We start from the raw sequence: 26,753 nt of genomic DNA on the forward strand, positions 1-26,753 counted from the left end.
AGAAATGTGCTTGGCTTCAGTTAAAGCCATTTAATTGTACAGAGGCTTTATTACAATTACGTCATGAAATTCCCCAAATATTATCCATTTTAGAGAAAGCATTGGAAAATAAAAACAGTTGAGAGAAAATGAATCAGTCAATTGATTTACTCTTATAAGATATAAATTTACATGCTTTGTGGTAATAAGTATCAATGCCATTTACTGACTAGCAGAAAAATTAACTGTCTTGTATAAACATGCATTCAAATATAACACAAGGCATTATTATATAAAGAACACCAACACAGTAAGGCATACTACCACTAATATCAGCTCTCATGTAACTTGTAATTTTTATTGATGCTTCTTAAATAAATATGTATTTTTTTCTCTATTTGGAAAAACTGAGGTTCTTTTTATACAAAAAAGGCTTAAAGACACACAGAGAGCAGACTGAGCTCTCTAGGGGAAAAAAGGTAAATATGTATGAAGGAATAATGATCAATAAATAACTACATAAGTAAATAACGATGTAATTTCACAGCTACCTCAGATTATTATTTCATCCTCAGGCTAGTCAATTAATCTGTGTTTATTTAATACAGCACTGAGCCAGTCAAATATATAGATTATTCCTAAGGCTGTGAGATGTAGGAGTGACATGCAGCCCTTATTCTGACTGGCTCAGTAAAGGAGCTGTGGGAAGCGAGGAATTTACTAATTTTTAATATCTATATATCTATAGATACAGCTATAGATAGGTATTTTTTGGTAGAAATGGGATCTCACTATGTTGCCTAGGCTGGTCTTGAACTCTTGGGCTTGAAAGATCCTCCCGCCTCAGCCTCCCAAAGTACTGGGGTTATAGGCATGAGCCATTGCACCCGGCCATGAAGCAAGTTATTTTATAATAACAGTATTACCTTGTATTTTTATAATGCCTTACATTAGTTAATGCAATTTCCACATGCACGGTCTCATTTAATCATTACAACAACCTGGAAAGGAGGTCTTGGAACCCAACTTTTACTACTGAGAAAACTGAAGATGAGAAAAAGTTAGACACTTGCTGAAGACTACTGGGTTATAAAACAGAAGAGGAAAGACTAGATTCCAGATATTCAGACCCTAAGTTCAGGTTTTTCCATTAAACCACAGATGCCTGCAGAGTTTGCTAGACTAAAACACAAGAGCCATTTTCCTTCCAAGCTGAAAATGGGAAAGAGAATAATATTAGGAAGAAGAAATGATTTAAGTAGAGATCACCGGGTAACACTATACCTACAATTGCTCTGTAAATTGCTTAATTTTCAGAATAGAAGTTGTATTCCAGATGATATGCCACAGAAAATCTACTCCACAAAATGATGATATGTGGCCAGGCTAGTTCAAGCATCATCAAATTCATGGGATGAATACAACATAATCAGTGTTTTGCCATCCTAAATAGAAATGTAGACTGGAGTCCCATGATTTCATTAAAATATCCAGCCAAGGCAGGACAGAATGAATAAAAAGGAACTTTTGAAAGATATACAGATGTATCAATCTACAAATAATAGAAGCATAGTTGTATCTACTCTTAAGGGGAGACAAAGTAGCTTTTTAAACTTTTTATATTGTGTTACTATTAGTACTCCTTAAATATATATGTATCAGTACTCCTTATATATATATAAGGATACACATGTATATCCTTAAATATATATACTTATATATTTAAGGAGTACTAATAAATATTTCTTAATTTAATTCATTATATTTTAAATATTTATTTATAAATATTTATTAAATTTTATTTATAACATTTATTTATAAATAATTATGTAGAGATAGGGTCTCACTATGTTGCCCAGGCTGGTCTCAAAATCCTGGCCTTAAACCATATTGCTGTCTCAGCCTCCCAATGTGCTAACATTACAGAAGTGAGCCACCATGCCTAGCCTTACTTTAAGTCTATTAATTGAGATTAAGAGAAATACTACTTAATATGGTTACTGATTGGTTACTAATAATAGATTATAGGTTTTACAAATGGCATTAAATAAAATTATTTTGCAGAGCAGAGATTGTGAATGGGGAAAATGCCAACTGAGAGTCACTGTATATCATGCGAGATTGCTGAAGGAAGTGGGTTGTCCATGTTAACAAACAAAAAAAAGGTATTATCACACTCATGTATCTGATCAAAAAAAAAAAAGATAATTCAAAAAAAGGTCTAGAAATCACCAAAGTGAAAGTTTGTCAAAAAAAAAAGTAACAGTCATCAACACACGGATGCCTGATTTTTAAATTTATGAGTTTAATACCTGAAAAAATTTTCTGAGTGACTCAATCCACCCTCACAATGAGGTAAAAATACCTGCTATAAACACATTATGTAGCCCATTTGCATTCTTCCATACAAGAATGAGATGAACCAGGTTGATCAAAACCTCTATCAAATGCCCTTTACAAGGCCTGGAGAATTTTTTGATCATTTTCACCTCAGTAAGTTACCTTCATTTACAAAGAGCTAAGCAGTAGGGATTTAACAAACATAAAAAGAGGATAACATAAAAAGAGATAGTGAAAAAAAGTGTTCATTATTTTTTCTCACTTGGAGTTAGAAAAGGAGAAGGGGAGTTATGGGTGATGGTGAATAAAGTTTATGAAAATGAAAGAGTGGACTTCCGGTTGGGAGACCGATTGCATTACATCTCTCTTCAGCTGACAGCAAGTCAGCCTCAAGGGAACGTGAAGTTAGACAATGTCGACCAGCACTCTACATTACGCTTGAGCCACAAGACAACCACTGTACATTTTACTATCTTCACGGTGGTCATCAAGTGACACACATGTACAGTAAGTAACATCTTAACTGATAGGGATCAAAAGGTAAAATACTTAGTTTATAAATTAACTTTTCTTTATCCTCTGTGACAGCTATAAAGACTGTGCAAGGTGAAGACTAATGGAGTAGAACACATCTTAACGCTATCCCATGAGAACAATGAGGATCAAAAGGTAAAATACTTTATAAATTAATTTTTCTTTTCCTTATCCTCCGTGACTGCTATAAAGACTGTGAAAGGTGAAGGCTAATGGAGTAGAACTTCCCTACATCCACAATGTATGAGATCTACTGCAGTCTACACAGTTGACAGTGTAACATAAGCTTTACTAGACCAGTTCATTATAATAATTCTACGGCCACCATCTGTCCTTACTCATAGTACGTTTACAGAGACGATAAAAGATCTAATTTCAGTTCTACTGATCCCATTGGCTTTACAAACTCTTAACTGAAGCTTAGCAAAAGGATTAGTAGAATACCATATGAAGAGAACAATTATGCTAAGAAGTGCTGAAAATTAGTCTCCAAATGATATACATGTATAAGTTATAACTTAATGATCAAGAATTACATGTAGGCCGGGCGTGGTGGCTCACGCATGTAATCCCAGCACTTTGGGAGGCTGAGGTGGGCGGATCATGAGGTCAGGAGATAGAGATCATTCCTGGCTTACACAGTGAAACCCCATCTCTACTAAAAATACAAAAAATTAGCGGGCATGGTGGCGGGCGCCTGTAGTCCCAGCTACTCGGGAGGCTGAGGCAGGAGAATGGCGTGAACCCGGGAGGCGGAGCTTGCAGTGAGCCAAGATAGCGCCACTGCAGTCCGGCCTGTTCTCAAAAAAAAAAAAAAACAAAAAAAAAAAACAAGAATTACATGTAAATGTATATGTAGTATGTTAGCAGCAAATATTTAGCATGCTAAGTCTTTGGTAGAAGTATTTGTTGTTCAGAGAAATTGAGAAACTTAGGTGAAGGAAAGTTAAAATTTCTACAAATTTTAATAAAAGACTACTCATCTTTAGAAAGGTAACTTTAAATACTGTAGTTTCAAGAGGATTTCAGTACTAATACTCATTAAATGATACTTTCAATTAATTTATATCATACTTGGAAGCATAATTTTCTTTCAAAAAACGGGATTGTTGCTTTCCTTCAAAGTATCCTCCCTCACTCAGATTTGTCCTCTCTGAAATACAGGTCTTTGTAGAATGGGCCTGAGAGATGACAGTCTCATTACGAAGGGCCAGGGAGAAGGCAGTAGGAGGAAGAATATGGTAGTCAAGGTGGTTGGCTTGGTTGGGTTTTTATTTATAGTTCGTCAGGCTTTTGTAATCAGTAGTGACTCCAACTGTGAGAACACCTGGTGCGTATGAACTGGCATCTGTGGGTTTTTACAGTCAGGAAGGGATTAAGTGGATGAACTCTCAAGCACATGAGTATTCATCCTATTTCTGCCGTGAGCCATCAGGCTTGAGTGGGCCTTACTTAGTTACTTCCAGTCAGTCAGTTCTGACATACGGCATCAAGGCACTGCAATCCATTTCTCTTCCTCTTACAACCGATGACAGTGTTTGAAAGGGTAACTCTGGACTTTCGCCTGGAGGTTTTAGCTAGTAATTCCTACTCTATGAAACCATATATATCAACTGCTCAACCATTTAGTTTTTTTTTTTTTTTTAGATGAGGTCTCACTATGTTGACCAGGGTGGCCTTGAACTCCTGGGCTCAAGCGATCTTCCCACCTCAGCCTCCTGAATGGCTGGGATGACAGGCGCGTGCCACTGTGCCTGGCTACTCGAATATTTTTAAGGTGCTGATGATAAATGTAAGCCACCATAATTTCCATGCCTGTATAACAACTGCACAGCTTTTATAGTTTTAAAAATCTACTTGAGGTAGAATTAAGAAATTGATATCTATATTATTTTATATTATATATATTTATTATATTATATTATTGATAAATATAAACGGAGCACCCATTACATGCCTATTATTGTGCTTGATAATGTGCTGAGGCCAAAAAGTAATAAAAAGCATGACTGTTGGCCAAAAGGTAGTTAAGCTTAGCAGGGAAGATATGCCAAAACTCTGAACAAAAGATTAAATTATGCTAAATCATGCTATTAGTTAGATAACTACTTACTTAATGCATAGTATGCATTTAATAAAGTCGTAAATGTCAGGGAAGTTTTCTAGATTTTATTTTATTTACTTATTTATTTATTTTGAGACAGAGTCTTGCTCTGTTCCCCAGGCTGGAATGCAGTGGCGCGATCTCGACTCACTGCAAGCTCCGCCTCCCGAGTTCACGCCATTCTCCTGCCTCAACCTCCCGAGTAGCTGGGACTACAGGCGCCCGCCACCATGCCCAGCTAATTTTTTGTATTTTTAGTAGAGACGGGGTTTCAGCGTGTTAGCCAGGATTGTCTCGATCTCCCCACCTCGTGATCTACCTGCCTCAGCCTCCCAAAGTGCTGGGATTACAGGTGTGAGCCACTGTGCCCGGTCAGTTTTCTAGATTTTAATGTTAGTATGCTTACCCCATAAGATGCCGCATTATGAAGAGGAATTAAACCACCCTTGTCCTGGGCATTAACATCAGCTCCATGCTCTAGAAGATACTCAGCTACTTCCAGGTTATTGTAGCCTGCTATTTAGAGTAAAAAAAATACAGAAAACATGTCAGCTTAAAAGAAAAAAAATACATACATATGTAATAAGGACCAGCAAATGTTAAGGTTTTAATACTTTTTGCTTCAAAAGCTAATACTATTATCACATAATGGAGGGACTTCACAATAAGAAATTATACAAAACTATGTCAGTCAAGAGCATTTTACTAAGTAGTCCCATTTATGTTCAGCATGGCTTTCGTCTTTTAGTAAACTGTATTAGGTGTCCGAGAAAGGAAAAGGAGGCTTGGAGGCACTGGGGGTGCTTACCTGCCAGGTGCAGAGGGGTTGAGTTTCTGCCCTGGGTGTCTCTGCAGTTGATATTCTCTGGGGTACAGAGCTTCTGCACTCTTGCCAGGCAGCCCTTCTTGGCAGCATCCAACAAGGCAGCATCCCCTCTCAGTAAGTCCTGAATATCTGTGTCTCCTTCCTTTACCAAATCCAAAGGTGTATTTCCATCTCTGTTCTTTTTAGTTGGATCTGCTCCATGCTACAAAGAAGAAAAATCAAATGGGGTTTGTATTTTCTGTAGTAAGTAGGTAGGTAGGTAGGTGCTTAATTTACTCTACCTTTGTTCCTCTGGGGAAGATATCTACTCTATACGCATTTTGAAAAAGACTTTGCAAAATTCCTACTTAGCAATATAATGGATCAGCTTTCTAACTATTAACACTACACAGTCAAAGCTTCAGGATCAATGGTGATGATAAAGTAGAGAGTGTTAAGTATCTTTGAGACAACTTGTATAATACACTTTTTCTCAGACTCCAAGTTGTCTTTGGAAACCTATTTTACTTTGAAGAATAGCATGGATGTTAATTTTGACCAGATTCAATTACATAAAGATACTCAGTAGGTATGAAAAAGAAGAGAGTAGAGTAAGACACACTGGTAAAAAAGGACTTAATTCTAAAGGCCATCAGTAAGAATAAAGTTTGGTAATATTTTTAATATTTTTATCCTAAGTCTTAACATCTATCATGAAATTAGATATAAATGTATTAAAAATTATAGATTTTAAAAGTTTAATTACCAATACCTATTAAATAAAGTAAATAGAAGTCAATAATTTTTATTATGGTTCGGCCACAGACTGTCATGGGCTCACTGCGGAAATTAGTTGTAAGTCAAGTTGGACAATGGATTCACAATGATTTGGAAGTTATTTCTTACCAACCGGTGATGATAAAAATGAGTATCAGATATTGTGTTTTTCTCAAGATTCATAAGAATGTATTTGATATCATAAAAATGAAGGGAGAAGAATTTTATTTAAACACATCAATTTTTTTTTCTGCGGTTAAAAAAAAGCAAAAGAAAATATCATAAATACACATCTGGTCGTTTTTAAAAAATATAGTCTAACTTAAAGTGAGCATAAATTATAGTTAGTTTCATATAACTACTAGTTTTCACTCTTTTACATGTATCTCAAATCTATATGAACAACTTTAGAAATTATCTTATATTTTAATAAAAATCTGATATTACAGTAAGTTCTTAAAAGATACAATGTTTAATGTTTACTAATGAAGAAGGAGTTAGTTAACAATAATGAAATAGCCAACTAGGAAAAAAAAGCCAACTTGATTGAAAAGCTTGCTTCTTCTGTACAGTTTTTTCTGATATTCATACTATAAGTACTAGATAAGCAATGCAAACTACTTCAGCTCTTTCTAAAACCTACTTTGATGAATTTTTATGACATGGACTTAAACCATTTCAGATATTCATTTTAGGCACTACGCAAAGCTATGTATCATAGCACATAAACAGTCTTCTGGGAAATAGAAAATGAGAGCAGTTTCTACAGCAGTATTGTTCTTAATAGAATAACATACCCCAACTTACTTTCAAGTAATAACCAAAATATAAATAAAATTAGTTTATATTTCATAATTTTTTAAACTACATACTTTTAAAAGGAGCTTGCAGATTTCATACTTTCCTTTAGCTGCTGCTTCATGGAGAGGGGTAAATTTCCATAAATCCGCCACATTGACAGAAGCCCCATGCCTTACTAAAAGCTCAGCCACCTCATAGTGTCCATATGAACAGGCATTATGAAGGGGCACCAAGCCACTAAACAAAAGAAAATTATTTTAAAGTCATAAAACAAACCTTTGAGTTAAAATGATTCTTATAATAAAAATCCTACCATTCTTCTATGGTACTGACTATACTGAACACTGCTCAAAAAGAAATACACCCACCTCTATTCTTTAAGATATAGTTATCCGTTTCTAAATAAGGAGTAATAATTTCAAAAATGTTCTTTCAATGTAAAGACTTTTTCCTAAGTTTCTTGGGGATGGATATATACTCACAGCAATCCTTATCTTTATGAGTTTTGCTAATAAAAATTGTATGCTTACTTATGAAGAATATAATGCAATTAACTTATTTAGGCAAGTGCTACCTTGGTAAAAAGTTGTGTAAATCATAGTGGTGATTTATTCATAGTAGTTTAATCATAGTGGTGATTCAGTGGTGATTTCCATGCACAGCTTTAAATACTGAGGTGCCAAATAATGAAAACTCACAATCCAGGTAATTCAGAGCAGTATTCAGTAAGAAAAATGACGATGTCAACTATAAGTTCTACTCAGATAAGAAATGGGCAAACTATTCTGAGAGGAGTCTAAGCTCTGAGTAGTAAGCAGCTGACATTCTAAAAGGACAAAAAGATGCTCCCACAAAAGAGTGCACCAAAAGAATAAAATGTTGAACTTAACACATGGCAGAAGCAAAGTATTAAGTGCATTTTTTTTTTTTTTTTTTAGTTTTGGGATGAAATATGCTAAGTGTTAAAATGAGCAATAGAAGCAAACGCTGATTGCTCTCCAATGCACTATAACACTTTGAAAGCACTAGTGATATTGTTAGTGAATATTAATGTCTGATGGGTCCCTTTTAAAAGATAAATAAATACATAATGGTTCGATGAGGCCTAAATCGTGCAGTTTAATTCTACTGTGCGCTTCTATGTAATTACACAGAAAGCTACTGGCTTATTTTGAGATGATGTGAAATTAACTCAGAACACGGGAATTCATATCAGTTAAAATACCTTTCTCACATTTCTAAGTAGCTGTCTTAAACTTTGCCTAGACAAATTAAAATAATTCAGCAAACTAATATAAAATATAGAGTATCTGAATTAGTAAAAATAAAACTATGCTTCTAGGAATACTGATGTCTTTGGGATGGATGACTTCTTTTTAGAAGAGATTGTACATTTTTAATAGCAAAAAAGAAGAATAAACAATAACTTACAGACTATATAAAAACATTCATATAGGGCTGGGCGTAGTGGCTCACGCCTTTAATCCCAGCACTTTGGGAGGCCGAGGCGGGTGGATCACGAGGTCAGGAGATCGAGACCATCCTGGCTAACACAGTGAAACCCCGTCTCTACTAAAAATACAAAAGATTAGCTGGGCGTAGTGGCGGGCCCTTGTAGTCCCAGCTACTCGGGAGGCTGAGGCAGGAGAATGGCGTGAACCCGGGAGGCAGAGCTTGCAGTGAGCCGAGATTGTGCCACTGCACTCCAGCCTGGGTGACAGAGCGAGACTCCGTCTCAAAAACAAAACAAAATAAAATTCATAAAATGTAATAAAATACTATATACAAGCATTAAAAGAATGAGACTATTAAGTACTGATATGGGAAGACTATTCAAGATATACTACTGGGTGGAAAAAAGTAAACTGCAAAGCAGACCGTATAGGATGGCACCACCATTTGTATTAAAAATCACCACTACCACCACCATCACAGCACATACACAAGTCTATGCATTTACAGTATCTGGAGGAATATAGTCAACATTTTAATGCTGTATCTCTAAGCAGGAGGTGGGCTGACAGGAAATTTTCACTTTCTATACTGTACATTTCTATGTGTTTTTTTTTTTTTTTTTTGAGACAGAATTTTGCTCTTGTTGCCCAGGCTGGAGTGCAATGGTGTGATCTCAGCTCACTGCAACCTCCACCTCCCGGGTTCAAGCGATTTTCCTGCCTCAGCCTCCCGAGTAGCTGGGATTACAGGCATGTGCCACCATACCTGGCTAATTTTGTATTTTTAATAGAGACAGAGTTTCACCATGTTGGTCAGGCTGGTCTCAAACTCCTCATCTCAAATGATCCGCCCACCTTGGCCTCCCAAAGTGCTGGGATTACAGGCGTGAGCCACCGCGCCCGGCACATTTCTATGTTTTAATTTACATTTTAAACAAAAAATAAGGACTACTTTTTTAATACAGAAAAAATCTAAGACTTCAAAAATATTTAAAATTTTTTTTCAGCATGAAGAGAATGACTCGCAAACAGCTAACTTCTAACACGTACCCCTTGTCTTTGGCGTGGACGTCGGCACCATGGTGTAGCAGGTACTCTACAACAGACACGCGGTTGTAGCCTGCCGCGAAGTGTAAGGGCGTGGAATGCCGGCCCTCTAAGTCTCTACAATTCACATTTTGAGGGCTGCAAAGTTGCTTTCGTGGTGCACACACAGAGACAAACACAAAACGAACATTACTATTTATTCACAGGTTTTGCCCCAGAATAGTTCAACATCTTGGATAAAATAAATTAGAATTTTCTAATGAATATTTATTTCCAAAGATTAGACAATACAAATGTTTAGAAATCAGCACTATGCTTTACAGTGACTACAGATATTTTTTATTATGTACACAGCAAATTAATATTTTTCAACATTTCCTGACCAAAATTGGAATCAAACAGAAAAACCCAAAATAAAGCAAGCATTTCCAATGCAAATAGTGCCTTGCTGTTTTATCTTTGTCTTTCCTCCCTGAGATATGCTCTACTGTTTGTCATAGCGTATCTGCTTGTCCTAACACCAACCTCAGTTGACTACGTAACTAGAGAGCTCTTGCTGTCTCTAATGTGAGTCAAGCAAGCAAAAAGGCTCTGGAAAATTATTTTTCTGTCTGGGCCACTCCCTGGGTCTTTTGATTGACTATAGCCAAGCTATGTAGTCAACAGTGCTTTACTTGACTTTTGGGGCAATGTTTGCTTACCTTTACAAGTTAAACTGGTTTTTTAATCATACCCTAGTTTTTGGGCTTTACTTCCATCTCCTACAGAGATGTCCTCCAAATCTCTTCTCTGTCTCCTTATTTCTCTCTGATTGCTTCAATTTCAGCACAATCTACATTGTAAGCTCAGTTTGTTTACAAAGCAGCAGGACGCCATGGAAGGAATGAAAGACTGTATCACTGGTGGTAATAGGTGAGTAATGATAATATCTGAATAATAATTTACACTTTATAAAGAATATCAGCCGGGCATGATGGCTCACGCCTGCAATCCCAGCACTTTGGGAGGCCAAGGCGGGCAGATCAGGAGGTCAAGAGATCGAGACAATCCCGGCCAACACAGTGAAACCTCGTCTCTACTAAAAATACAAAAATTAGCTGGGCACGGTGGCGCATGCCTGCAGTCCCAGCTACTCGGGAGGCTGAGGCAGAAGAATCACTGGAACCCGGGAGGCAGAGGTTGCAGTGAGCCGAAATTGCGCTACTGCACTTCAGCCTGGTGACAGAGTGAGACCCCATCTCAAAAAAAAAAAAAAAAAAAAAAAAAAAAAAAAGAATATCATATTCTTTCAGTGAGGAAACTATTTTCTGTCTATGAAGCTGATAGGTAACAAACCAGGGATGGAGGTTAATTTATAAATTAACTTTACAGATAAATAAATCAGGGATGAAGGTTAAGTGACTTATCCTTTTCAAACAGTTGGTAAGGGGTAGAATAAAGACTCAAACCCTGCTTTACTGATTTTTAACCTCTTGGTCTTTGTGCTACATCATGTATCATTGCTTACCTTCCTAATTATCCACCTTGAGGGAAGTGATCAGAAGAAAGGCAATGAAAATTAGAAAAAGCAAATAAAGCAAAGCAGACAATAGCATGCTCTAGGCTATAAAGGATGATTGCAGGGTCTCGGGATTTTCAGGCATTCACTAATTTTGCTGCCACTTCTGCCACAGTGATAAGCTGTTATTACATAAAAATTAAGAACCTGAAAGATTTCCACTGATAGAGGAAGTAGGAGTGCTACGGGTTGAATGTTTGTGTCCTTCTGGAATTCATGTTGAAACTTAATCTCCAATGCAGTAGTGTTAAGGAGGTGACCGGGTCATGCAGACTCTTTCCTCCTGAATGTGGGCTTAAGGCCTTTCTCAAAGAGGCTTCCCACAGGATTTGGCCGTTTTGCTCTTCTGCCTTCCGCCAAGTGAGAATACAGCATTTGTCCCCTCCAGAAGAGGCAGCAACAAGACACCACCTTGAAGGCAGAGAGACGGGGTCCCCACCAGACACTAAGCCTACCAGTACCTGGATCTTGGACTTCCTAGCCTCCAGAACTGAGAGAAATAAATTTCTATTGCTTAGAAATTGCCCAGTGAATGGCATTTTTTTATAGCAGCACAAATAGACTAAGACAAAAAGCTTTCACACAGGTAGGATAAAAACAAGCGCTTTTAAGATGGTGTAATTTTCACATGACAGGAAGGAGTCTGGGCAGTAAGGGCAAGTTCACAGTCTCATCAACTCTATACGGAAATGCACCAGACTCTAAAATCTGAAAAGCCGTTGTAATCTGACCAGGTCAAATATCTTTTCATGACAAATGAGTCTGTGGCTATATTAATATATAAATAGCATAAGTGATAATCAAATTAAATAAAAAATGAATAAATACATAAATCAAAAAGAAAAGATGCAAAAATTGATAGCAAACACCCTCTAAGGAGTCTGACATGATTGAAGCTTCTTCCTAATGCTGCTTTCCCCCACTGGTTCTTACCTTCTAAATTAACTCTATTATAATTCTAGCAGAGAATACTGACAAAATAGGAATACGTAGGGAATGAAACACAACTAATTTTGTGAGGCTACAGAAATAGAAGCCCATCCTGCTTATTAAATATTTGATTTTTAAGATTTAGGAATTCTTTATTTTGTTTCAGTTTTCTTTCGAATACCAAAACAATTTTACATCCTTCCTACCTACTTTTCATAACTTCAAATGCTTTATTCAGCAAGCAGCCTCTTCTTCTAAAACCTCAATTCTACTACTTTCTAAAGTCTCTTGGGGAAGAAATTTACCAGGCCTAATTCTCACTCAATTTGTGCTGCTTTGTTTTCTTTTGCTACTTCCATTCCACAAATTAAAATAAATTTGGCCTTCACTGTGAATGGATTGTTTAAGAAACCTAAAAGCTGTAGTATACATCTGCTTATCATATACAAAACACATGAAATTTAAAACTGTATGCTTTAAAAATAAAGTATGTATTAAGTATAATAAGCACATATAGCAATTCTAGCACTGAGATGATCATGCTCTGAAAGGAAGCCTAATCATTTTATATTTAAGAATTTTCTTTTATTAGAATACATTTCAAGTGATGAAGTATTTTTAAGAAAAAGTATACAGTTTTAGATTTAAGACAACATAAAAATTTCTCCCTAGTGGCTATCACAACTAAAATTTACTATATTTCTTTAAATAACTTAGATGCTATCGTAAGTTGGAAGCGATCCTGGAAGTGCCCACATATTAAAACAAAAATAAAATTTCTAGGCAACAGAGCTTAAAATATGTTTACCGTCACTTTCAACCAGTATATGTTATCAAGAATGCTAAAATTAGTTTGCTAAAAATCGCAAAAACAAAGTTTGCTTAAGAAGAGGTGACAAAGTTGACAGTACATCGTAAAAAGTACTATGTCAATAGCAAATTTGCTATTAACTTTTCTATAAAAATAAATAAAGGCAAAGTTGGGTGCAGTGTTGCATGCCTGTAGTCTCAGCTACTTGGATGGTAGGCAGGGTAAGGCAAGAGGATTGCTTGAGCCCCAGGAGTTTGAGGCCTGCCTGGGCAATACAGTGAGACTTTGTCTCTTAAAAAACAACAAAAAACAAACCCCAAAAGACCAATCTCCAAACAAAAAACCTTTGCTAACTTCATCCCTAAGTGAATGATTATAGATGGGAAATGTGTGTTTTAAAAAGCACACTCAGTATTAGAATATGACTATATTTGAAAAAAAATAAAACTACAACCATTGTTTCTATACTACAGACTGATAAAATTTTCGAAGCAAGTGGAGCTACACAGGGAAAAAAATCTATCTTATGCATGTGAATAATTCCACTGTGGAGGGATCACAGGAATGCCTTCCTAGAATAAATGTGTGAATCTCTGACAAAAGATCAAGAAATACTATTTCAAATGTCATCCTGCTAATGTCTGGGCTCGAGCTAGTTTATGTATTTTGTGAATGCAGCCAAAAATAATAACACTTTAATTAATTTAAGTGAAATTAAAAGAGCTTTCGTGTAACCTGAAGAAAAATTACTAAAGACCATGTATATGTGTGTGTGTATGTATATATCCATCTATCTATCTATCTATATATATATACACACACACATAGATATAAGTGGTTTCACAAATACAAGGCACATACTGGGAATTCCTTAATAGTAGTACAAATTTTTCCTGCCCATGACTCTGTTCATCCTTTTTACTGTTTGTATTTGAGTAGATATACTTAGAAGCTTAAAAATGAATTGGTTAGCAAAGTTCAACAGTGCTATTCCAGATATTAAGGGCACTGACTTACCTTCACAGTTTCCAAGTCTCCAGCTTTAGATGCCTCTAAGAGTCGATAGTCAACATCAGAAGTACGTATAGGTGTACTCTCTGCATAAAAGGAAGGAAAGAACTCATATATATATCCAAACTCATGTATTCCAACTGCATTCATTTTGGAAACAAAAATGGTACTTGAGGGATTGCAAAGTAGTTCAGGAAGAAAAATTATTTAGTTTGGTTTTACTAAGTGTTGTAGCAAAACTCTGCCATAGATTTGTTATATAAACCTAGGGATGCCACACAACTTTCAGTACTTAATGTTTAATTTTTCTATGTATGTACATATGTATGTATTTATTTTTTGAGATAGTTCCTCTGTCACCAAGGCTGCAGTGCAGTAGCGTGATCACAGTTCACTGTAGCCTCAACCTTCCAGGATTAACCAATCCTCCCCGCCTCAGCCCCTGAGTAGCTGAGACCACAGGTTACACCACCACGCCCAGCTAATTTTTGTATTTTTTGTAGAGATGAGGTTTCACCATGTTGCCCAGGCTGGTCACAAACTCCTGGGCTCAAGTGATCCTCCTGCTTCAGCCTCCCAAAGTGCTGGGATTACAGATGTGAGCCACTGCACCCAGCCTTGATTTTTCTTTTGGTCTCAATGTACTACTTTTGAAATCAGAATCATCTTGGGAAGTATAATCAGTGAACAGAAAAGGGCTTCTAAATACAGACATTTGTTTCATTCACATTTATTGAATGGCTTTAGGAAAATGCAACTTTCAGTGTTTGTATAATTGGAAGTATGATAGCAATGCTAAACAGAATATAACTAAATTGGGCTGTTAGGTCTAGAGGCTAACAAATGAGTTATTATTTTGATTAATCCAATGTAAATAAACTGAAAATTCATTTCACATTGACCCAAATAAAATGTTTTTAAAGAAAACAATTTATAATATGTCAACCAAAAGTATGTTTATGTACATGAAGTGTGGCTTTTAGAATGAGCACACATATGTAACACAAAAGGATGGATCTCCAGGAGGCCTACATTTTAGACTGGGCTCTATAATCTACAAATTTGGACAACTTATGTAACAGTTTAGTTTTTGCCCTTAAAAAGTGAGTGCTGAAAATCCTTCAGATCTAAGATTGCATTATCTTATGAGCAGAGACATCTTTTTTGAGCCCAATGTCCAAGTGGGAAGATCAAGTGATGCTATGAAGAGGTTGCAGATTTCAGGAGACAGTGGCTTTTACAGAATAAGTTATGACAATTCTTCAGTAAAAGATAAACTACTTATTTGATCATAATAGCAGGTAAAATGCTGAGATTAAGGGAGGAAAAAAGAAAGTGTTTCATATAACAAAGTAAATCTTTGAATTATTCTTCTTAAGAGTTATATTACATTTTAGTTTGTAGAACTGTTGAGGAAAGGAACCAGATCTCGCTCATCTTTATATTCCTTTTCACACAGAGAACATTCCAAAAGCATTTGCTGGATTGATTTCCACTATGTATTGGGGTCAATGTGTCTGTCAAATCTTAGCTCTTTTTTTGGCTGCTCTTATTCTGTTCTTTCATTGTCTCATTAGTCTCCATTATAAGTGTGCACATACACTACTGCATTTATAGGTAAGATGCTGTGTGTATATTATGTCTCTATGACAGTGATTCTGGATTTGACAAAATTCACTGACACATCCTTTCAATATCTACAGGTAATATTTTTAGTTTTTCATTTCGACAAAATAAAGAGACAATTGTTTATGTATATAGAGTTATAACTGAGCATTTTTCGATGACAGCACTTTAAGGATACATTTAATATGGCAAAATTTTTGAAATCTAACAACTATTTGAAATTGGAACACATATCTTGATGCAGACTGTCTACTAAAGTGTATAATTTTCCAATCAAGCAATAAGTCTTAAGCAAATATAAGAATGCTTCTGGAACTATGAGAAAAGAATTATTAGTCCTGGTTAAAGAGGAGAAAGTAAAGATGTTTAAAATATTGGTTAATTACTATATAGATTGTAGAGACCTGCACCTATTACATATCTTGAATAAGGCCTAGGATAGACTTGTTTTTAGAAATAATGCGAAAAATGTATTAGCTGAAATGACTTACATACAGCCCAGGAACTTTGTATACAGTGATGCACAATTAAAAGAAATATAAAAAATGAAATTAAAAAAGGAACATGAGTGAAAGAGTAGCTGGTATGCAAAGTACTATATTAGTAAAATTCTTTGTAAGTATGCTAGGTTTGTATAACATGAAATTTATTTATTTATGTGTTTAGTTCTTTCTTTTTTTAGAGATGGGGTCTCACTATGTTGCCCTGGCTGGTCTTGAAATCCTGGGCTCAAGCGATCCTCTTGTCTTAGCCTCCTGAGTAGTTGGGACCACAGGCATGCACCACCATACCTGGCTAATTTTTAAAATTTTTTTTGTAGAACAGGGTTTCACCATGTTGCCCAAGCTGGTCTTGAACTCCTGAGCTCGAGCAATCCTCCCACCTTTGCCTCCCAAAGTGCAGGGATTATAGGCGTGAGCAACCACGCTCAGTCTGTAGAACATGAAATTATAGTCACCTAGAATCAAAGATTAAAGATGGGCTTCATATTTTGTCTCCAATCTTATTCTGGCTCATTAGAGTTTTTAAAAAGTTGAAAACACTAGGAGGCAGCCTATTTTTAAAAACACCTTTTATAGACTGGTAGTTTGATCAGTATTAGACTATTGGACTGGCAACAGGTCTTAGTGGCTTCTTTCAATGTGCCACTGTAAATGGAGTTTCAGTGTTTAATTTAGCTACCATAAGCCTAATCTTCACCTGTGTAGATGAAAGTAATGCTTATCCCACACTGGGTTGGTTATACAATCACAAGAATTCAGGTCAAGATAAAACTTAAAAGAAATGACCAAAAGAACTGTTTGTGGTGCTAGAAATAGTGTTATCTGTGCTATTATGGTAGCCATTAGCCAAGTGTGACTACTGAATACCTGAAATGTGGCTAGTATAACTAATGGAAAGATTTTCCATTTTATTTAATTTTAATTAGTTTAAATGTAGCCAGATGTAGCTAGTGGCTACCATATTGGAAAGAGCAAGTCTAGAGAAAGAAATCAAATCTTTTGAAATGTTTTAAAGTGCTAATTCATAAAAAGCTGCTTATCTTGTTTTCTTTACATTGATGTTAGTTTTCACATAAATATTGCCAGCAGTTTATAATGAAAACTTTATTAATGTAAACTTCTGGCAACTACAGACTTGGGAGTTGAAATTGCAGGTTTCTAAAGTAGATCCCAAACCCAGTATTAACAAGTGTATTTAAATGAATCTTTTAAAATGTTATCCAGAACAAAACAAATTACTATACATCCTATTTGACTGACATTAATATATTCTTTCAGAAGTCATTATAGATATAACCTGATACTGGATTAATAAATGATAACTAAAAAGTTCAGCTAATGCATGGTCCATAGTCTACGGAGACATACAAATTCCTGGTAAAAATAGTAGTTTAAAAACTTATATCCTATTTCAAATAAGAAACAATTCCCATTACAAAAAAAAAAAAAAAAAACTTTCAGAGGGCAAAATTTTCCTATATATATTTTTATTTGTATTAGCTTTCCAGATCAATAAAGAATTAAACTAAAAAGTTCTGCATGTTCTAAATTAAGCATTTAATTACCTATATAATGTCTTAATTCAAAAATCAATTTAAAAGCAGATTTATCAAAATAATCGAAGAAAAATATTTCATTTGTATTCAATATTTAGTTTTATCTTTTGCCAGAACTCATATATTCTAACTGCATTCAGTTAGAAGACATTTTAAAAGTATTATATGGATGTGATATGCTTGATTTATTCAATACTTTCTTCTCCATTTTGTTAATTATCTCTAAAAACTATGCACATAATTTGAGGCAAAGCTATGTGTTTGCCTGATTTATGGTTAAAACGTACAGAAACTAACTTAAAATTTGGTACTAAAAGATTCTCAGTAAAATGAGAAAATTTAGAAATTTTAACAAAAATCACAACTGTTAGAAATTATTAGAATTTACTGACAGGGAAGAAATATTTCCTAGGCAAGGAGTAATATCTCCTTTAAGCAAATGTTCTATCACTCTATAGAAACAGGAAGTCAAAGTCTTTTTTTTTTTTTTTTTTAGTTCAAGCTTGAAATTTATATAGGAAATTTAATTTGTTCAGCTGGATCTTACTTATTTATAATAGGAAATTTAATTTGTTCAGCTGGATCTTACTTAATTTGGTAGTGAAGACACGCTAGATAGATTTCCTTCTAAATCTTCCCGTCTAAAGATCACCGTTAAGGCTGAAGTAGAATTATCACTATCTACGAATGACCTAGCATGAGGAAAATAAATCCACATCAATAGTTTTCACAATGTTACACCATTAGTTTTATTATGCTATTTAGCTCTGATCTACCTATAACAACATACACATATCATAATCTCTACAAGCCCTGGAAGGGTCCCTGTTGCATCATATAGCAGTGATTCTCGACTGGGCTGTATTTCTTGGGGTCCCTTTAGAAATCTGTGGGGTCATGTTTTGTCTTCTAATATAGTTGTGTCCAATCTACATAAGAATTATAAATTATTTTATTGTAACTTATTGGTATTTTCCCTTTATATTATAGTTAGAGAATTTTCTTTCTTTTTTTTTTTTTTTTTTGAGATGGAGTCTCGCTCTGTCGCCCAGGCTGGATGGAGTGCAGTAGCGCGATCCTGGCTCACTGCAACCTCCGCCTCCCAGGTTCCAACGATTCTCCTGCCTCAGGCTCTCGAGTAGCTGGAATTACAGGCACGCACCACCACACCCGGCTAATTTTTTAACATTTAGTAGAGATGTGGGTTTCACCACGTTGGCCAAGCTGGTCTCGAACTCCTGACCTCGTGATCCGCCCACCTCGGCCTCCCAAAGTGCTGGGATTACAGGCGTCAGCCACCACGCCCGACCTAGTTAGGGCATTTTATATAGATTTTTGGGAAGGTACCTATACAGTTAGGTCACATTATCTATGAATTTCACTTCTGAAATGTCATAAGGAGATGTCATAAGACATTCTTTATAAAAAGCGGGCACTGTACCTGATAGAGTTAAGAACTACGAGACTGTAGGTAGAAAAAAGTAACCAGGACTTCTGACTCCTAGTCTATAGCCTTCTACATTTTACTCTTCTGGTTTGTCATTTCATTCCATAGCAGCTATAATCCACAGACAAAACTAAAAGGTTAGGAAGGAGGTTAATTATACTCAACTTTTGATTCTAGTTCATTCTGTCAGTAGGTAGACTGCGTTACTTCCTCTAGTTTTGGGACTTAGGAAGCTAGTATCTATTTTCTTATCAGTTTATGTTTAAAATATCTAACATTATACCAGGCAGATGATGAAACATTCAGCAATATTTTATAATTATATATATATATATATTCGTATTATTTATTTATTTATTTTTGAGACAGAGTCTCATTCTGTCTCCAGCCTGGAGTGCAGTGGTGTGATCTCGGCTCACTGCAACCTCCGCCTCCCGTGTTCAAGCGATTCTCCTGCCTCAGCCTCCCAAGTAGCTGGGGCTACAGGCATGTGCCACCATGCCCAGCTAATTTTTGTATTTTCAATAGAGACAGGGTTTCACCATATTGGCCAGGATGGTCTCGATCTCCTAACCTCGTGATCTGCCTGCCTCGGCCTCCCAAAGTGCTGGGATTACAGGTGTGAGCCACCGCGCCTGGCCTATAATTATATTTAAGCCAGAAAAAGACAAGATAATTTTATAATAATGCAATGAAGTTAAGAATTTTAAAAGTATGTCAGAACATTACACAGGTAAGAACAATTAATTAAATGTCATTACCATATGAATGATTTATAATTTTCTCTATTTGATAGATTTTATAGCTACCATATTCCACACTGTTTATATGAGTTTTAAGTTACCTTTGATCAGAACACTCATGAGTCACGTTTTCAATTTAAACCTAAAAAAATTAACAGCTGTATTTGCTTCCTTCCCATGACAGCTACCTTACCCTACCAAAAAAGGGAGATGGGGAAGGCCGCAGGTTAAAATGCAAGAAAAGGCATGAGAAAAACTTCGGGCAAAGTAAACACTGCAAAGTTTGTCTGTGTATTTCAACAGGAATGGAAGAGAAAACATAAAATGCCCTGTCGGTCTATTTTAACTCACCACTCAGAATCTGCTGCACTGCTTCATTGCCCATCTGTGCTGCCGTGAAGCCTTGTAAGGAGATGATGGAGGGGTCAGAGCCGTAACTCAGCAGGAGGCGGCAGGTCTGCAGGTGGCCTGCCAGGGCGGCTCTATGCAAAGCAGTCTGACCAAGGGTGTCCAGTGCATTCATCTGAAAAATCATTGGGTGGGCACACGGAATTGAGCATCTAGTTTAGTTTTATTTTATACCTTAGAAAATATATTCTCATGAAAAAAATCAACTTTCAAAGCTTTTAAAAAGTCTCATAGATATTCATTATTAACTTTTGCTCACTGATTCTGAAGAACTATCTTCTTTTTAGTTACCCTTCTCTGATCACCTTACTGAAAATTACAACATACCCTCTCTTCCTGGAATGACCATTTTCCTGACCATTTCCCATTTCCGCTACTCCCTTCGACTACTAGACTGGTCTCTGGAGGCAGCAACTCTGCTCTAGTATTTACTGCTTGCCACAATGAAGATGCTCACCAAATTCTTCTGAATGAATGGATTTTTACCAAACTCTTCCCCATAATATAAAGACAACAGAATACGTAAGCAAAGACTGTCAAAGTAGTTGATTATATTTCTTTTCTAATTTAGGTAATATAGCTAATTATAATATCTTAATTGAATTACAAGCACATTTAACCAAAAAAAAAGATTTGAGGAATCAAACATTCCTTTTTGAAGCTTTGAAGAGTTATACACAGGAAGAAGAATCATTTAGCTAGTTGCGAGACTGCTTAAGACAATGTGAAACACTGGGATCATGTTCTTAATCTGGTCAAACCTGACTCATCTTCCAGCAGATCCCAATCAGCAACCTCTACTCCAGTCAGACCAAAGTCCACGCTCATTGTGCTTGCTGCTCTTTTCAGAGAAACCCTTCTTTGTGCCTTTCTGGCTTCTGAGATGCAGTGTAAGTCTCCTCATCTCCAAGAAGTCTTCCTTGATTTCTTGAAGACTTTGATTACCCCTTTTCTGAACATCTATGTCAATTTAGCACCTAACTGTCTTTAAAATATAATACTGGGGTAGTTTTTGTTTATTGAGTTAAACTAAGGTTATTGAGAATATGAGTGCATGTTACAGATAGACTTTCTGGGTCCTCTAGAAAGCTCCTGCTAAAGGTATACAGTAAATTCTCAATTATATGCTGGTTGATTATTGTGTACACCCACCAAATACAAGATTAAGAAAAGAAAGGATATAAGACAACTGGTCTCCCTGTCGCCAGTCTTTTATCATTACCAGTAAGGCTGTTGTACTTACTCAGGAAAGGGTTCATACAAATTCTTGATGGTCTTTCACAAAACTGCCATAAAATACTAACATATTTAACTCTGTCACATTTGCCAGAAGAAAAATGACTGCTGATACATAGCAACAAAAAAGCACAGCCATTAGCACTTATCAATGGAAAACACAAGCTGCCAAACTAACGTGAGTTTTGATTTTTTTGTTACTTCTTCAGCACAAAAGAAAAATCTAAAATTGTGAACATTCTAATCATTAACACTTTTCTGGAAACTGGGTAAGAAACATACTAACTTATTCTATTATAGTAATGGGAACTCCCAATCCAGCTTGCTGAAGCATGGGAACATGATTTGGTGTCACTAAAAAATACTTCACATTCAGCACTAAAGTGATTATTTTCATTAGGTTACAGAAACTGTCTCAAATAAAGAGACTGCTACATTTAATGTTACACCTCAATTGTGGTAATTAAATGCTTAAGACTGGCTTGACCTATTCATTCAGGAGTCAGAATACTAGATGTCTGGCAGTTTTAGAGGCAAAACATATTCCCACTTTGTCTTGTATCCTTAGTGTATTTATTTTTATTTCCATTTGAGTAGCAAAAATGACTTTCCAGAAGATGAATCCCTGAGTAAAACTAAATAAAATCACAATGACATTTGGCCCGAAATGTTTAGGGCATGAAATTATAATTCAAAAAATACCAAAACAGCTCTGGAAACCAGCAAGCAGACCACAAGGAAATGGCTGAGGGAAATCCTTCAATATTCTACTCAGTGTGAACAGCCTAGTCTCAAACAGCTAATCCTGAGGCCACTTCTCCTAAACTTAAAGCTATCATTGTCTACATCACTCATTTGGTAATTAATCACAAACTGTTCTGTGACATCTGTACTTACACCTTTAACTGTGAATATGTGTTTGCCTCAACCTAAAAGCTGATTTCAAGTAAGCTGAGAGTTGAAAACAGTCTGTATTCTTTAGCTAGAGTGACACTGCATTTTTTTCTCAAACCGTAACACATTGAAAGTGAAAGTCAACAATTAAAAAAATTAACAGGCATTAATATATCTATGATAGAAGAACAAATGACAGGTTCTCCAAGTATTATGAGAATAAAGTCTAAACTCTCCAATTCAGAAGACAAAGATCTTGCTTTTCATTGTTTCCATTTTCTTTACCTTTTGGACTAACTAATCATAACTTCTGACTATTTAATAAACAAACCCCTTTACTTCTCTGATTTTCAGTCCTTACTGAAAATGTATTGTTTGTATTTTGCCTACATATATCCATATATTTAATTCCTGAGCATTCTTAGCTGAAATTCTATTTTCTTCAGGAAATTTCTCCAATCTCGTCCCCAGGCTGCCACCACCAATAGAAATAACTGTTTATTCCTCTGAATATAAATCGATCTATACTTCTCTTACTATATATACTACTTTCCGGTTCATATAGTAGTCAAGTAGACTGTGTTAGGTAATTATTAGATTTTAAGTTCCTTAAGAGAAGGATCTTGATCAAATTCAAACTTTATACATCCTCCTAGCAGTAAATACCATGCCTTGTATAGATACTTGAAAATGGTTGGTAAGTGAATGACTCACGAGAGAAACAAATTAATAAATTCTGGTGATAAAAAATACTACTTTTGACATACTGTTCTGTATATTGAACAGGCATTAGGAACTACTAAAACGTTCTCTATCTAACCAAAATGCATTCCTCTTTTGCTGGAAATTCAGGAAGAAGGGTAAATGCCAGTGTTTATAGAATTGCTTAATATTGAAGATGAATTTGCTTTATCTGTAATCAAAATATAATTTAAATTGATTCTAATGTTTTTACGGCTGTTTTACAAGTATTCATCATTATCCTTGGTGGTATGCATAGCTGAAGCACTTCCTATGAGGAACGAAAGAGACAAATGAACACAATTTTAATTGTTAAATAGAATACTGACATAGTAATCAATATTTTACTTGAAATGTTTTTGAATCCTTTAATGTGTCGTGAACTCACTACAGAGTATGGAACTAGATTTCTATTTGCTAGCTGAACTTGAGTGTACTATCTGTAAACATTCGTGTGGAAATTTAAAAGAAACACATTCCCTGAAAAGATTTATATATATTATAAATATATATATTATATATAAGTCTATTATAAATATATATAATATATATAAATCTATTATATATTATATAAATATATATAATATATATAAATCTATTATATATATATTTTTATATTTATATATATTTTTATATAATAGATTTATATATATTATATATATTTACATAATATATAATATATATAAATTATATATATTATATATATAATAATAATACCATAGATTATCTTTGCTTGTTTCAAGGGGTACTAATCTTGCTCACGTGCCTGAAGAAATAACAAACTGAGCAAAACTGATTAGAATTGAGGGTGCCAATCCAATGAATGCTCGTACTCAACAAGTGAGTCTTATTCATAACTCTCCCTTTTTCATCCCCGAGACGGGACAGACCCCATCAGCTGCAGGTGGTATACTTCTAAGCCAAGGACACATAAAGTATGGGTTGTAAAAGACCTCATTTAGGCCACAGAGAAATAATACAGAAAAATCCAGTCTGCAGAAAGAAGAATGAAACAGATGAACAAACACTGGCAGAGAAAAGAAACCATGCAACCTCAGAGAAAGAGAGAGAGAGAGACAGTGAGCGATAGAGACACAGAAGAGAGTAAAGAGGGAAGCAGGGAGCGAGAGGCATAGAGAATGGCAGCCAAAGTACCTGACGGTTTCTAAATTCCTTGTTCTGGTCTTTTGTGAATCTCAGCTGCAATTCTTACACATTATTTCTGGGAGATAACCATATGGGTTTCTCACAGAAGTTATAAACACATTTGTATTAATATACATTTATATTAGTATAAAATAGACTTCCATTTCTGTTTCATCTAGATTGAGTTGGTTTGTTACTGAGAACTAAAGTGTCTCTGGGACACTTGCCCCTTTGGACTTTATTTTGGTATGATCAAACCTCAGATATTATTTGCACTGTAGAAGATACTTTAGAGCTATAGTATCTTTAAAAGTACTTTAACATCTTTGCGCTAACAATCTACTTATCAATCTACCTCTAGAAAAGCATTAATAAAACTCTTACAATGGGCTGACACATTTCCCCAAGTGAGCCAAGACTCGTGATCGCTTCTAAATGTGAGAAATAAGCCTATTAAATGTCAATTATTATGTCACAATATCTTCTTAAACACAATGTAAATAAATCTGTCAAATTAAGACATATCAACATGAACTGTCAAAAAAATTCCTTCATGTTTCACGTATGTAACAGATGCACATAATGACAAAATAGCTATGCTTTATATATGAAAAAATGCATTTATGAATTAAACTTCTTGAATACCATATGCAGTTGGGGCATAAGTTTTCTTAATAATGAGAGCAGACAATTCATTAGTGATAGAATGCAGAATGCCAGGGCAGACTAACCATAATTAAGAAAAAATTGCTGCGTGAAGGATAAAATCTTCATGTCTTTCTTATTTAGACTTTATAGTACTCCCAAAGAGCAGGGGATAATAAATTATTCATTTTTTTTAAGGTACAAAAGTTTACTCCAAGTAAATGAGGATTTTTCAAATGAATTTGGTAATGCTGAAATGTTCTTATAACTCTCCTTACTAGCAATTTGTTTTCTAATCTTTTGCTGAATATTGCCCCCTTTCCCCTCTAGAGCCACAGCCATCCTCCAGCTTGCTCTGGGTCCTGAGAAAATCACTTGTATGAGCCACATCAACAGACTCTTGGTCTTCACTGTTTTGTTGAATTTGGTCACGGGCACTGGGAGGAGATGGGGGATACTGGGAGGAGACAGAGGACAGCAGGACAATGAAGAGTATGATTAGATACATCCTTTGATCAAAGGCTACAGGTGGTGCCAGGTGGCCTTTTCCATATAGCTACCATCTTCCAGCGCCAAGAACCTCTCCTTTCCCTTGTCCCTTCAGACCAGAGATGATCATACCTCCCCCTGTGCTGCTAGTACAACCTCATTCCTTCCTGCTTTCCTTGAAACTTGCCCACGTTTCTATACAATTCCTTTGTTAAACTTTCATTAAATTACCCACTTTAAGTGTGCCATTTATTGCCAAGACCCTAACTGATATACATCTCTGCTTCTATCTCCTTAGAATTTCTCCTTCAAAAGCTACCAAAGCCCTCATATAAAAACAGTCTAAGTAAAAGTCCCAGTCTGCCTTGATTTCGCTCAGTGGCACTGGTCACCTGCTCCTTCTTCATACTCCCTCTGTACTCTGTAGACACTGTGATAGAACTTCCAGCTTTCTCTTCCCACCACTGCTCTATAAACATGGGCAATCCTCAAAGGATCTTTCCTTAACTCTCTTCTTTCCATGCTTTCTCTACCAGGGACCCTACTCACTCCCAAAATGTAGTATCACTATGTCAGTTCTCAGTAGATCTTTCTAATCTTAAACTCTTTGATACTCTGATGCTGTCTTTCCAACTGCTGGTTTTATTAAATGTCTTTCTGTAATATCAACTTCAAGTAGAAAATCATTATCAAGGCAGAGGAAACCAGTGTTTCTCTGTAGCTTTCTTACTTCCATTAATTGCACCACCATTTTCTAAGTCCACTCTAACACCCAATTCATTTCCAGGTAATATAATTACTCCTTCATAAGTGGCTTCTATCTTTCTCTTCCTTCTTCATTACTAATGCTGCTAAATTGATTCAGGACTGAGGTCAAGTTTGGTAACTGCATTAATTTTCAAACTGGTATTTCCCACAGTATCTAGTACAGTCTTGATTATTTTGCATGCCAAAATTTATTGAGTTAGTGGATCAAACCCAACTATAAAGGAATTAGATATGTGTCTTATAAAATTTAGATAATTAAAGGGAAATACATAGTACATACATGTTTGAAAAGACAAATATGGAAAAAAATGCTCATATTCACAAATAACCAAAACATTATCTGTGTGTTAAGCACTACACTACATATTTATATACATATGCTCATTTGATTAAAAAAAAA

General features: G+C 35.5%; 1 protein-coding gene across 4 annotated transcripts in view; it reads right to left on the bottom strand.

Moving 5' to 3' along the window:
• TNKS (tankyrase) overlaps positions 1-26,753 on the bottom strand; it is a 221,247-nt gene that overhangs the window by 41,166 nt on the left and 153,328 nt on the right. For all 4 annotated transcript variants that reach the window (XM_030812401.1, XM_030812400.1, XM_030812399.1 and 1 more), the window contains exons 12-17: positions 20,378-20,549; positions 14,158-14,237; positions 9,845-9,990; positions 7,412-7,577; positions 5,766-5,985; positions 5,364-5,473 (exon numbers count right to left, since the gene is read on the bottom strand). In XM_030812401.1, the coding sequence (XP_030668261.1) occupies positions 5,364-5,473; positions 5,766-5,985; positions 7,412-7,577; positions 9,845-9,990; positions 14,158-14,237; positions 20,378-20,549 (894 nt within the window). The remainder of the gene's footprint in view (positions 1-5,363; positions 5,474-5,765; positions 5,986-7,411; positions 7,578-9,844; positions 9,991-14,157; positions 14,238-20,377; positions 20,550-26,753) is intronic.

The sequence above is a fragment of the Nomascus leucogenys genome, chromosome 4 (genome assembly GCF_006542625.1).
Source record: "Nomascus leucogenys isolate Asia chromosome 4, Asia_NLE_v1, whole genome shotgun sequence".
In the NCBI taxonomy this organism is placed as follows: Eukaryota; Metazoa; Chordata; class Mammalia; order Primates; family Hylobatidae; genus Nomascus; species Nomascus leucogenys.